The sequence below is a fragment of the Saimiri boliviensis genome, chromosome 8, assembly GCF_048565385.1.
Source record: "Saimiri boliviensis isolate mSaiBol1 chromosome 8, mSaiBol1.pri, whole genome shotgun sequence".
Lineage (NCBI taxonomy): Eukaryota > Metazoa > Chordata > Mammalia > Primates > Cebidae > Saimiri > Saimiri boliviensis.
Window position 1 is genome coordinate 113,851,229 of NC_133456.1, and position 14,574 is coordinate 113,865,802.

Here is a 14,574-nt window from a genome sequence, read left to right on the forward strand (position 1 = left end):
TTCAGTGTTCTTAAATAAGTGAAACTAATCAAGTATAAATTTATTCAGAGGCTCTCAACTAATAATTTCATGCAATGAAATGCTGGTGAGATAATTATGTTTGGAACACAGTGGTCTTTCTACATCTACGATTAGTAAAGCAAATGTCATAATTAAATTAATGTGAGTCACCAAAACTGGGATTTGAGGTCTTGGTTATTATGAGGACAAAATTGTATATTTGTATTTTAATGTGGTAATGTCTTTTACTTTGGTTTCTTCTGTAGATATTTAATTCTTCCTCAAAATAGTACCTGGAGGATGACTTTCTCCCCAAATGTCTAATAAACAGGATTTAGGCTTGTTTGTTCAGTGATGTTGAAACTCTTCTTTATAGCTAGAGTATTTAGAGGTGTAAGAAAACTCACAGAACAGCGTATTTTGTGAACAGAATCCTGATCAGATTTTATATTTAAGTAGAAAACCATATTTTCCAGCTGGTGTGTTTTCAGTGAGAAATAATTAAAATGGGTTTGATCTCCAAGGCTTTCCAATCTTTCTGTGACTTATAATTCTTTTTTTTTTCCCCCCTAGGATTTCATAATACTCAGTAGTTATTTCAAGTGTATCTGCAAAAAATGAACAAATATGAATAGTAAAATAATGTTAGCTCTTCTAGTTCATAGTTTAAATCTTATGGCTTACTCAATACCATGCTTGGAATTAAAAAATTTAGAAGGAAAGTCACAGAATTGGTACTGAGATCTTCTCCATTTGTATTTCTTCACTATGCAACTATAAAATGCCTGCAAAGTTCTGAGGTAGGCCTACAGTCTCATCCCAGGGATTGAGAAGTGTGGAAAACAGTCATTGTGGCTGACATCACTATGTCACCAGTTCCCAGAAAATGGTTTAAAATGTTACTGATGTTTAGGGTTCCAAAATCAATGTGAGATAAATGGAAATTCCCAAAAAGTTGATTGCTTAGTGGGTCTTCAAGTAGAATGGCCTCTGTCTGGAATTAACCAAAGTGTAGACACAGGCAATGTGGTAACATTTCTGCAGTTTACAGGAATAGAACATGGCTTTGTTTCCACAGTTCCACCTAGAATTGAGTGAACCGCTACTCTGGAAGAAACAAGATTCTTTCTGTACTCTCTAATGACTAAAATTTAACTTGCTATCTAACAGTATGCTGAGCCATCTTAACGAGATTGGACTCTTGTTTGCATTATTAATTTGAAAACAAAAATGGTGGTTAAAAGCCCATGTTTTATCCTTATTATTTAGCATGTTGTGGTAAAAATTCTTTGGCAGTCATTATTTATTTAGCAGTTTCTACTTTCAGCATGTTTTATGACTGTTAATTACCTAACACAAACAGCAGTAAGAATGTCCTGGTTTTTATAGGTGGAGAAACTAGCTAAGCTATTAAGATCTGCCTGGGGTTCAATTCCATTGCTCTTGACATTTTCTCTGTTGCTTAATTCACCAAACCCTACGGCTTCCCATGTCTTTTTGTTTTGTTTTGTTTTTGTTTTTGTTTTTTTGAGACGGAGTTTCACTCTTGTTACCCAGGCTGGAGTGCAATGGCACGATCTCGGCTCGCCGCAACCTCCGCCTCCTGGTCTCAGGCAATTCTCCTGCCTCAGCCTCCTAAGTAGCTGGGATTACAGGCACACGCCACCATGCCCAGCTAGTTTTATTGTATTTTTAGTAGAGACGGGGTTTCACCATGTTGACCAGGATGGTCTCGATCTTTCAACCTCGTGATCCACCCGCCTCGGCCTCCCAAAGTGCTGGGATTACAGGCTTGAGCCACCGCGCCCGGCCATGCTTCCCATGTCTTAAACAGAATGATGAACAACATTTAGTGTATATTTAACATTTGGGGCAGTATTTTCTTCTTTGGCCTCTTCTTTGAATACAGATTTTTGGTTTTCCAGCAAGGAAATGAAAGTCAGCTCATGTCAGATATTTTTCTTATTCCCCAGAGTGCTTTCATTGGGTAGTAATGAAAATTAGTTAGCTTTAGGAAGCAGATTAGAAAATATACACTGACTGTTTTCCCAGACCTGACACATTGTTTCAAAAAGTGTTTGTGAATAGTCGGTTGAGTATTATCTGTTGAATAGTATATTACCTGTAGTTACTGTTCAAAATCATGCATCTTTGTCATCACTCACAAAAGACATTGCATACAAATAAAGGAAAATTCCAGTCAGTTTCCTGGGTCTTGCTTGAATTTTGGTTTTTGTTTTCATTTTGATTCTGGCCCTTACTGAGCACTGACCTTTCAAAGCGACAGCTTAATGGCACTTAGCTCTCATTATTTCAGTTTTATCTCTCTGGTGTTTCCTTTCCTCCATCTTGGGGATAAAATGACAGAGATTCATCATGGTCACCTTGTGGCTGTTAAAGTATTTTATTTAATGATGATTATTCCGATTATAGGCCATTTATTTGACACGTTAAATTTATAAAGTACTTTGTAACAATTTTATTAGTTATTTCCATGCACTAAATTGATTTGAAGTCTTTTCAGCACTGGACTGATTGACTACCATTAGGTAATTAAAATGATTCTTTCTAGTCAATATTTGATGTCTCTTGAAGTTGATTCATTCTTTACATGTCTCTAAAGGGGCTGTTGTTCAAGAGGGAGCAATGAATATATGAGATGATGTAATATTATTTTAGATTCATACTTGAAAAGAATTTTAAGCTTTCAGAAACCAGTGGTAGTTAACAAGGGTGATGGATTACGCTGGGGCCAGTGTTCCAGAGAGGAGGCAGTGGCTTCTCTTAGGTCAGTGTTCAGCTGCAGGTCATCACGTCTGTAACTGTGAATATTGTTAGTATAACACAAGTTACTTTCAGTCTTAGGCCTCTAGCACTGTGGCCACACACACTGGCTCCCACACTCACAGCCCTGCCATACCACAAACCAAGTGACTTTCTGTTCATTTCCAGTCATTCTTTTAATGGGACAGATACATTGGTCTGGCAGTTCTATGTGCTCTCCTAGCTCTTTAGCCTAGAAGGAGGGTCACATGCTTGTGTTGTCTTCCTTAGCTTCTTTTTTGGAATCTTCTTTCTCAGAATCATTTTTCCTAGACCCCTGGCTAAACAGATACATATGCATCACTTACATTGCACTTCAAATGCAGTGTAGGAAATCTACCTGGTAGATTTCTAGCTCACATTTTTAGCGGTTAATGCAATAGATTGACAAGAACTTTTGAGTGATTTTATTGAGATATTTTATTGCAAAAAATTTTCATCTGAAAAAATCATTTAAAATACATATAACATGAAATTTACCACATTAGCCATTTTTAATTATACAGTTCAGTGGCTAAAGGTTTATTCCCACTGTGATAAACCCGTCACTAGCATCCATCTCCAGAACATTTTTCATTGTACAAAACTGAAACTCTCTCTTTGTAAAAGTCTCCCTTCCCTCCTCAGCCCCTGATAGACACCATTCTCCTTCCTGTCTCTTTGAAGTTAATGATTCTAAGTCCCTCACATGAGTCAAATCACGCTGAATTTGAAAATGGCTTTTTACAAGGTCGATTATCAGTCATAATGCTTTATGTTTATCTACTTTCATAATAATTTGCCATCTGGTCTTTTTGGTCCTCACAGACCTGGCCACCTTATTTATTGGCAAGAGTTTTAAGAGGTAGGTGGCTTGTGGTGAACGTAGGACTGAAGAGTTAGTTGATAGAGGGGCCAGTCCTAATTCCGGGCTTCCTTGGAAATGTCCCCAGAGGCACATTAAAAGGACTAGGGACACAGAGGTGGGATAGATGTCTGAACTCACCCTGCTGTGCTGACCTTTCCTTCTCCACTTGCCTCAGTTGTACCCAGCCTCCAAGGTGGAGACACAGCACAGCAACCCGCAGGGGCAGTTGCCCCACCTGGCAGGGCCACTGCCCTCTCTTCACCTGCTGCAGTGGCCTGTGTTCGTGGGAGTGATGGCCGGAAGATGCTGGACGTTTTCTTAACCTCTTGTTAAGAAAGATTGCGTGTATGTCCTCCATCTCCTACTTTGATTGGTTGTTTCTTGCTTTTTACTTGTGATGCTTTCTCCACCTTTTCATGGGACTTTGAGGTAATTTTTATAAAATACAGGCATTGCCTTCTTCCAAATACACAGTAGGTCTGTGTTTCTTTTTTTTTTTTTATTTTACTGTAAATTCTGGGATACATATGTAAAACATGCAGTCTGTTACATAGATATACATGTGCCAGGGTGATTTGCTGCACCTGCCAACCCGTCAAATAGGTTTTAAGCCCCACATGCACTAGGCATTTGTCCTAATGCTCTCCCTCCCCTTGTCCCCCACCCGGCGACAGGCCTCAGTGTGTGATGTTCCCCTCTCTGTATTCATGTGTTCTCATTGTTCAGTTCCCACTTACGAGTTGAGAACATGCAGTGTTTGGTTTTTCTGTTCCTGTGTTAGTTTGCTGAGGCTCATGGTTTCTAGCTTCATCCATGTCCCTGCAAAGGACATGAACTCATTCTTTTTTATGGCTGCATAGTATTCCATGGTGTATATGTGCCACATTTTCTTCATCCAGTCTACCATTGATGGGCATTTGGGTTGGTTCCAAATCTCTGCTATTGAGTAAAGACTAAATTCCATGACATGACATTCAGCAACCCATCCCCTGTAGAAACATATGCTTCCTGAATATGTGATCTTGGCACTTTCTGAGTGTAAAATCTCTTTGCTTGTTTGTGCAGCTGTATAAAACAGCCAGTGATAGAATCTGTCTTGCAGGATGGTGGCGAGTGGATGAACACTGATAGAATGCAGGAGTCGTGGTTGGCGTGTAGTAGTCACTGCTCAGTAAATGTAAATCCCTGATGTTATTATTAGGCAGCACTTTTCTTTTCAGATATGCCACCTGCAGGAGCCTGTGCTCCAGCCAAAAGGAGCACTAGTGTCTGCAAACCTCCTGAGTGGTGCTGGACGCGGTTTCACAGGGCTCTGCCCATCTCCGCGCATCTGACAAGGCACAGTGTTTTTCAGGAGGTCATGTAACCTTTGCTCGCTCAGTGTTTGCTAAATAGCTCTGAGGAAGAAATAAAATGTGTATTCCTGAACAAAATAGTGATTTAAGATACAGCAGTCCCTCAACAGCTACTGTTTGGCCACCTGAATTTGGGGACAGTGAGATATTTTATACTGGAAGCTAAAATTCAGAAACCCCTTGACTGGTTTGTTTCCATGGTTGACTGAGTTCTACAAACTGCCCTCCACCTCCAAGTCAACGGGGTCCTATTAGAATGCACATTTCTCCCAGACACAGTGCCTCCTCTGAGTCCCACAGCATGGTCTCTCGGAATCTGCATTTGTAAAGTCTCCCTCCCCAAATGTTTCTCATGCAGCCTAGAGTTTGTGAACTACTCTAGTAGGTCAATGGGCAAGGCATGGTGTGGCTCAGAGAAACCCATCTGAGCCCACCTCATATGTTTGGGAGACTGAGTATGGAACACAGACACTTAAGCTTTTATGGAACCGGTGAAAAGGTCAGGTAGTTAATAGGCATTTTGCAGATACTTGCAAAACTGAAACAAGGGAACATGGAAACGTGAAAATAATTACATTTCAAGCCAGGATGGGTGGTTTTAAAATCTTTAAAAACAAAAAGTTTGGCCTGCATGAGACCTTAGTGGGAGAAGCTGCTTCAGCAGATGGGAATACAGGAGCAATATTTTCCAGGCAGTTAAAGCAGGTGACCCGCAGGAGTTGTCTCTGGGATGAAGTGTTTAATCCCGCCACAGGTGTTTGGTCTGAAGGCTGGTGCTCTGTTAGGTTTTGGTGCCCAGCAGCAGGACTGTTTCTGGCTGTCATAAGTCCATTGGGAATGATTTTGGAAGACCATTGACCAGAGGCCAGGGAATCGTCTCTCCACCGGACTCCGCAGCAAGAACCACAGCAAAGTTCGGGTTTTCCAGCTGCCATTGTGATGTAGGTGACTTCCCAGTGAGCACGTTCTCACTGAAGGGGTTGGTTTCCCCGCACCACCACCACCACCCCCCAGGGTGACCTGGCTTTTCCTCCTGTAGCAGCAGGCAAGAGCTACTGCATGGTGGGAATTCTGCAAAAACAGTATGGGGTCCTAACAGGAGGGAGACGAATGCTAGACATACACCCCCGACCCGGAAATAAGAACAAGAAGGAAAAAGAAAGCTGCCCACCCCAGGTGCTTTCTAAGGCTTTGGAGCTGGACTGCCCAGGTTTAAATCCTACAGCTGCCTCTTACTGGCCACTTGATCTCTTCCTGCACCTCCGTTTACTGATCTCTGAAATGGGGAAGAAACAGTCCCTATCTCTTAGGGTTGTTGTGAGGACTGAACACTTGGAATGGAGTAAGCTCTGTGTTTGCTATTGAGCAGGTCTCTCTCCTCTCTCCACCCGCTCCCCCTCCCCACATACATGTTTAATCCCATTTCTGTCATTTCCTTTAACCTGTTTCCCATGATACCTTGATCCTGCTCACCACAGCCTTGCCCGCTGTTTTTCTTTTTTTCCTAGGCCAGCGCTGACCCAGGGATGCTCTGCCCGCCGGCCTTCTTGATAGACATCTGCAAAGGGAACAGGCCTAGCGGGCAGGTGGGGCTTCCAGCGTTCAGGTCTCACTTATGGACGCTCACACAGGCTTTTCATTCTGCTGGTGTTTTGCCTGTTCATCTCACACTCGAGCCTGTCAGCATTTACTGTGCCTGTTAACTTTTAGTGGGGACATTTATTAGGCAAGGATAATGTATTCCCTTAAATACTTCTTTTCCTTCTTCTTATTCCAGCCTTTAACTGAGAGGAAGCAGTTGCTCCAGTTCTCTTCCCAAAGCAGGTGGAGCTCATTTGCCTCCCTTGCCCCGGGTCCCTCTCGCCTCTGCTGCCCTGTGATATCTCTCACCCGAGCTCATGCATGCCCATGCTCTCTCCCGTGACTCACTGGGAGCGAAGTAATTACATAATTTTAGGAGTTGGATAGAATTGTTTTCCTGAGAAGACACTCAGGTGTCCTCCCAAGCCATAAGCGTCTCCCCTTTTCATCCTGGGGCTCTGGATGGCATAGGGGGCCCTCTGGATTACAGCCTCCTGTGCCATCGGCTGGGTGGAGCCACGGTGTGTTCTTTGCTTTGAGAGCGGCAGGTAGACCTCTGCGTTCTGCTGAACCAGGGACAAGGAGGGTAGCAAACTACAGAACTATTTTAAAGTTCCAAATGGATTCTCAGAAATCTGTGTTCTTGTCCATTTAGATTGTGAGTACAGAAACTCTTTGTTCTCTTAGAAGTGAAATGTTGACTGCTGTTTAGTTTTCTTTTCCTTTGTGGTAATTAGCCCCTCATTAATCCATCCTCTGTGGCAATGCCATATTTATATATGAGAATCTTAACTTTCTTCTCTGGGTATCTTTGGTTATGTTTTACAATGGTGTTGATTGTGGAGGCCTTGGTTGTAAAACAGGTAGCTCATTCACAGAGGCTAAAATATCCTAAAAGTTTATCTTGCATTAGATTCTTCCTCCACTCCTGTGCCCCCAGCCCCCAGCCACCTGGTTCCTTTCCTCGTGGACACTCACTGTGTTAGTATTTTGCATTTCCTTCCTGATTTATGTTAATGCACATATGAATATATGTTATTTCCCCTTTTTAAACAGATGGTATGCACAGTGTTCTGCGCCCTGCCTTTTTCCCTCAGCAGTGCATCTTAGAGATCTGTACATATAAATATATTAAGAAATGTCTGATTCCTTTTTATAGCTGCAGAATATTTCTTCATATGGAAGCACCCAGATTTACCTAAGTGCTTTCCCATCGATGGGGATTTAAGCTTTCTCATGGTTTCTGAGATGAAGGCCATGGATAAAAATAAACAAGTGGAATTCATACTGACCAGATGCAGCTTAGACAGTCAAGAGATTGAGCATGGTCCTGTGTTGTTTGTTGGGGATTTTTCTATAAAATGGTGAAGGGCATTGCAGTGGTCTTCAGTGGAACATTCAGCTTTGCATATGTACTTCTGGCAGTCCTCAAATAAGGAGGATCACTGGACACATTCTTTTAATGGATTATTTTGCATGCTATTGGGTCTCCTATCTTGGACAATTAGTTTGTTTTAAAAGATGGTTGTCTGAGTCCAGCCAGATGAATGGAAATTCATAAACTTGGTAAAGGGAAATGAAGACTTGGTACCCATCATTTAGAATGCGATTTGTTCAGGGTCAGGAACACTTACCCCACGTGATAAATAACTAACCTTTTCATCAATTCTCATTTAATAGATGCCGTAATGGGATATATTTGGGGTGGTAGAAGGCAAAACTGTAACTTTCTTGAGGGAAAGGTGGCTGACACATCTGACCTCATAAATTCTTGTTTAATTGAATGAGAAACATGATCAAAGGATTATAAAGTATGGTAAAGACGGCCCTAGCAATATATTAATGTCTACATTGTACTGAAGTGTATATATTAAAGCCTTAACACGATGCGATGTTTGAACTAGCAGAACATTAGAAGATGAAAGTCATAATTTAGGAAGGAATAAGCCATAAAGTTACTTTTATGCTTCCTTTTGAAGTACTGCTTTTAATGACCTTGAAAATCTTATTTGTAGCTAAACTTAAATCTGGAAATATAAATATATTTAGTAAATGAATCTAACCTGTTAGCAAGATTGTTGAGTAGCTAGGAAACAAATGCTCTTTGGGTCTGTGGAGGAGGTAATGAGCATGTGTAATGGGAACCTGCCCAGGGACCCGCTTTGTTGGACTGTGAAGAATCAGTCCCACACCCTTCAGGACAGGCAGAGGGACTTCCACATTTGATACCTCTGGAGAGAGTTTCTTTACCTTTTGTCTGTTTTGAACATCTTCTTTCTTGTTTGATTCCTTTAGCAGTTAGGTTAAATATTGGTCAAGTCTTATAATATTAGAAACAATGTCTATTTATTCAACCTTATTTAAAAATAAGCCCTATGAACCTCCTAGCATTCCTTTATCTTCTATATCCTTTAAATTATAGGGGAATGAAACATTTTACAAGTTAAGACTAACAGTTGTGGTAACTGATTTCTTTGAGAACCAATCAAAAGTTCCAAATGATGAGTGGCAATGATAGTATGTATGCATAAGCACCTACTGTCCATGTTCAGGGCACCTGATGTGCACCAAGATATTGGCTTAACTCTAAATTGGGAGCCCACGTTTAGCAACAAACATACTCCATCTTCACTATGTCTACTTGATGATGAAAAGTCAGAGCCATTGGAGCTCGCACCAGATTTAGGACCATTTTGTGTTTGATTGTTTGTATTTAGCGTCATGAAGTTACAGTTTTGGTGGGGAGGGAGGATGTGATTCAAAATTCTTCAGATGTGGTGAGATGACATGGATGGGGCTTATTGTGTTATTCATTCCCTCCCTCCCTCCCTTTCTCCCTCCCTCCTTCCCTCCCTCCCTCCCTCCTTCCTTCCTTCCTTTCTTCCTTCCTTATTTCCTTCCTTCCTTCATCTTGCTCTGTCAGGTTGGAGTGCAGTCGTGCAATCACTGCTCTCTGTAACCTTGACCTCCCAGACTTGAGCAATCCTCCCACCTCAGCCTCCCAAGTAGCTGGGACTACAGGCACCTGCTACCACGCCAGGCTAATTTTGTATTTTTTATAGAGACAAGGTTTCTTCATGTTAGCCACGCTGGTCTCAAACTCCTGGACTCAAGCAATACTCCTGCCTCAGCTTCCTGAGTACTGGTGCCTGCCACCACGCCAGGCTAATTTTATATTTTTTTGTAGAGATGAGGTCTTGCCATGTTACCCAGGCTGATCTTGAACTCCGGGACTCAAGCAATTTGCTCGCCTTGGCCTCCCAAAGCACTGGGATTACAGTCATGAACCACCACGCCTGGCCACTGTGTTTTATTCATCTTGGTTCTCAGTGAGGAAACCACAGCAGAACTGGATTAAGGGGTCAGAGTCCATGGGTCACCATTTATTAATGGAGCTGTTATCTCTTGATTCCTGATTCAAAGTGGTTTTTTTTTCTTAACTATTGATTTGGTGTCGAATTTTCTTCTTTTAACTAGTTCAAAATTTATTCTCTCCATAGCCAGAGCTCCTCGAAACTTCTGCCACTGTTAAATGCAGACTCGTTGTCTTTTTCAGAGTTTCTTGGCTGTGAAGCCAGGTCATCACAAGGCTTGACTGTAATGATGAAACAGGATGTGATAGTAGTCATCAGATCCCACTTTTTAGTGGGAGCTTTTTAGACATTGCTACATAAATGACTTTTCCATGCATGGACAAAGTCTACAGGCCACAAACTGAGTCCAAAACAAAGGGACTCCAGACTGATATGTTGACAAGATTCCTAGAGAAAGGGCCTTGTCCATGTACACTGATCATAAACCTTGTTTTTGAGTTTTACTGGTTCCGTTTAGCTGTGATGCTTGACTTTCTTTCATTGAAGGTTGTCTTGGCTTGGCATTGGGTGAAGCACATTATGAAGGTTTAGATGTGGGCCCTGCGGTCCCACCCCAAGCTCCGGCACATTCCCTTAACCTCAGAGCTGTTCTTAGGAAAGGGAGATGCTCGTTCTCTCAGCAAATCCTGCTCTGATGCTCGTCTTTCCCTACAGCCCTTCTTCCTCTTCTTTTTTTTAAGTTTTTTAAATTTTTTAATTGCATTTTAGGTTTGGGGGTACATGTAAAGAACATGCAAGATTGTTGTATAGGTACACACATGGCAGTGTGATTTGCTGCCTCCCTTTTTTTATTTTTAGGGTGGAGTATCTCTATTTTTCCAAACCCTCACTGTATTTGAACCCTTTTATTCCTGCCCTATTCTATCTCAAGCGTTTGTGATAAGACTAAAGACTCTTTTAAAGTCGTATCTTCCATTCAGCTGCTGTCTGTTTTGTTTTTGGTTTTTTTTTTTTTTTTTTTTCATATTTTTTTTTTTTTAATTGCATTTTAGGTTTTGGGGTACATGTGATGAACATGCAAGATTGTTGCATAGGTACACACATGGCAGTGTGCTTTGCTGCCTTCCGTCCCCTCACCTGTATCTGTCATTTCTCCCCATGCTATCTCTTCCCACCTCCCCACCCCCCGCCCCTCCCCCATTTCCCCCCAACAGACCCCAGTGTGTAGTGCTCCCCTCCCTGTGTCCATGTGTTCTCATTGTTCAACACCCGCCTATGAGCGAGAATATACGGTGTTTGATTTTCTGCTCTTGTGTCAGTTTGCTGAGAATGATGGTTTCCAGGTTCATCCATGTCCCTATAAAGGACGTGAACTCATCGTTTTTGATGGCTGCATAATATTCCATGGTGTATATGTACCACATTTTCCCTATCCAGTCTATCATCGTTGGGCATTTGGGTTGGTTCCAGGTCTTTGCTATTGTAAACAGTGCTGCAATGAACATTCGTGTGCACGTGTCCTTGTAGTAGAATGATTTATAATCCTTTGGATATATACCCAGTAATGGGATTGCTGGGTCAAATGGGATTTCTATTTTTAGGTCCTTGAGGGTTTTTGTTTTTTAACGTGTAAAGGAATGTTTTTCTCAATCTTAGGGATGCCCTATTTTTGTTGTTCTTCTGTTCCTTTGTTGGTAAGATCTGTTTGTACCTCTTGTCTCAACGTCTTCCCATGCAGGGCTGCAGACTCCTGTTCCAGAGGTTATTGTTGATGTGGAATCCATGGACATCTTCCCCGTGGGCTGGTGTGAAGCCAATTCTTATCCTTTGACTACACCACACAAAACAGTCTGTAAGTGGTTCCCAGTTCAGGGGGGTGGTGGATAACATCGGTAATCTTCGTGAATCAATCGGCAGCTTTGTAAAGAAATTATAACCAAGTTCTAAAGCACAAATAAGATTTTTGACTTTCCACTGAGAACCCAGGTTTTTGTTGTCTCACTTAATCTTTAAGTGTCTGTGTGAGATGATGTCACAGGTTGACAGACTAACAGTGAGGGACAGTTGAAGGTCACAGAGAGGCAGAGGAAAAAATACCTGAAATCGTCACTCTCAGGTTTTTATACAGTTCATTGTTTTGATGTGAAAAAAAAATTGTTAACATACTATATTATTGTATTATCATTTCTTTGAAAGATCTGATTTTTCTCGTGTAGCTTCTACCAGCAGAATACCATGTTGCAGGTGCCTTATTCTTATAATCTTAGTACTTTGGGAGGCCATGTCAGGAGGATGCTTGAGCCCATGATTTTGAGGCCAGCCTGGGCAGCATAGTGAGACACCGTCTACACATAAAAAAAGAAGTACATATAGAAGTAGATTAGTTGAGTAGGGTGGCACATGTCTCTGGCCACTCTGGAGGCTAAGGTGGGAGGATTGCTTGAGCCTAGGAGGTCAATGGTGCAATGAGCCAAGATTGCAACCAAGCACCAGTGTTCTCCAGCCTGGGTGACAGAGTGAGACTCCATCTCAAAAAATAAATAAAACAAACACCTAACCTTCTCTTAGCACTAACTAATCACTGTTATTTCAACTGTACTTTATAAAGTATATTACCACACATCCCTTTGATTACAGAAATACCAAATAAAACCATTAACAGTTAAATAACCCAGCAGTACACTCCCATTCATACACATGTGCACACACACACATGCACATTTAAATACAGGCAACGGTGGTTTTTTTGTTCATTTGTTTTGTTTTGGGGACAGAATTTCACTCTTATTGCCAGGCTGGAGTGCAATGGCACAATCTTGGCCCACTGCAACCTTCACCTCCCAGGTTCAAGTGATTCTCCTGCCTCAGCCTCCTAAGTAGCTGAGATTACAGGCACCCACCACCATGCCAGGATAATTTTATATTTTTAGTAGAGACAGGGTTTCCCCATGTTGGCCAGGCTGGTCTCGAGCTCCTGACCTCAAGTGATCCACCTGCCTTGGCCTCCCAAAGTGCTGGGATTACAGGCATGAGCCGCCAAGCCCCGCTAACAGTGTGTTTTAACATATATTATTGTAGGTTATTATCACAAAATGGATGGTACCATTTAATAATCTTCTAACCTAATAAATCATTGCATTTATTATTCTATCCTAATATGTATCAGAAGTGTTATTTAAAATGATGAGTCCTTAAAGATAATAGGTTTCAACTGTTAAAGAGATTCTATCTCTATCTTTTCTTTATGGAATTTAGGTGCCAGCTTTCCTCCTTCCTAACAGCCTGTTCTGTGGTCGCTTCTGTAGACTCTCACAACATTGCTGGAGACACCCCAGTTCCACTGCATAGTTGACTTGCAGTTCCCCGATGACAACAGGGTTTCAGGGCTCCTCTAGCTAGCATTATTAAGAGCACCAGAGGACATTATGTGTGTGAAAGAAGTAGGTAGTTCAGATTAGACACAGACGTGGATGCTACGGGATTCTCCTTTTCCTAAACCATCCTACTCAATGTCTGATCCACTTTAGAGCAACAGTTTCCCCTTATTTAAAAATATTCTAAAACATTGATCATATACTCATCATTTTAACCTCAGGGACATTATTTTCCCCTGTCACTTAAAATGATGCAGATTCTGGCCAGGTGTGGTGGCTCACGCCTCTAATCCCAGCACTTTGGGAGGCCAAGGCAGGTGGATCACCTGAGGTCAGGAGCTCAAAACCAGCCCGGCCAACATGGCGCAACCCCATCTCTACTAAAAATATAAAAAAATCAACCAGGCGTGGTAGTGGATGTCTGTAATTCCAGCTACTTGGAAGGCTGAGGCACAAGAATTGCTTGAACCCGGGAGGCGGAGGTTGCAGTGAACTGAGATTGCACCACTGCACTCCAGCCTGGGCAACAGATCCATACTCCACTCTGTCTAAAAAAAGAAGTGCTTCAGATTCTGACCTTGCCCAGCCAGCATGGCCAATCGGCTCTCCCTGAGTTTTGTCGCGCGATTGGAGCTCCAATCCCCTTTGTCCTTGTTGTCGCTCAAGGAGAACCTGGTGTCCTGAATCCTCTCCCTCCCCACTTCACATGGATATGGGAGGCTGCACGTGCTTTGGGTTTTTCTGGAGCACAGTCACGTACGGGTTAAGGTTATCCGAGCCAAACACCATAAAATTACCTGGTTCTTTAGGATTTGGGATCCGGGTCTGTTGTGCTTGGCTTTTTCCCAGGGGGTCAGGCATCCCCATCCCATTAACAAAGACCAAAGGAGACAAGTATTCCAAACTCACTTTGCACTGAGAGGTCCTACGTGTGGACCTTTTTGTAGTAATAACTGGAACTGAATATCAGATAGTCAACAGTAGGCGAGATTTTATGGAGTATTTTCCTTATTTATTTTTGCTTGCATTCCTTGCACATACATTTTGCTTTAAAGAGGCAAACTACATCTCCAAACCTGCCAGACTCTAGCAGCTTTAGAAGTTTTGTTGGAATTAATTTATGCTTATGTTGGAAGATGTAGGATTATCCGAGCCAAATGTAGTAGATGCCAGAAGCTTTCGTCTATTTTTGTTAAGGTGATCTGAATCAGTTATAAATATAAACTGGAAATGTTCTTATCCACATAAAATCACTATTCGCTCATTTATGTCAATATTTG

At 41.9% G+C, this 14,574-nt stretch overlaps 1 protein-coding gene across 9 annotated transcripts in view; it reads left to right on the top strand.

Moving 5' to 3' along the window:
- Window positions 1–14,574, top strand: part of SFMBT2 (Scm like with four mbt domains 2) — a 297,168-nt gene that overhangs the window by 236,721 nt on the left and 45,873 nt on the right. For all 9 annotated transcript variants that reach the window (XM_074405073.1, XM_074405075.1, XM_074405074.1 and 6 more), the window contains one exon: window positions 11,659–11,772. In XM_074405073.1, coding sequence (XP_074261174.1) covers window positions 11,659–11,772 — 114 coding nt within the window. The remainder of the gene's footprint in view (window positions 1–11,658; window positions 11,773–14,574) is intronic.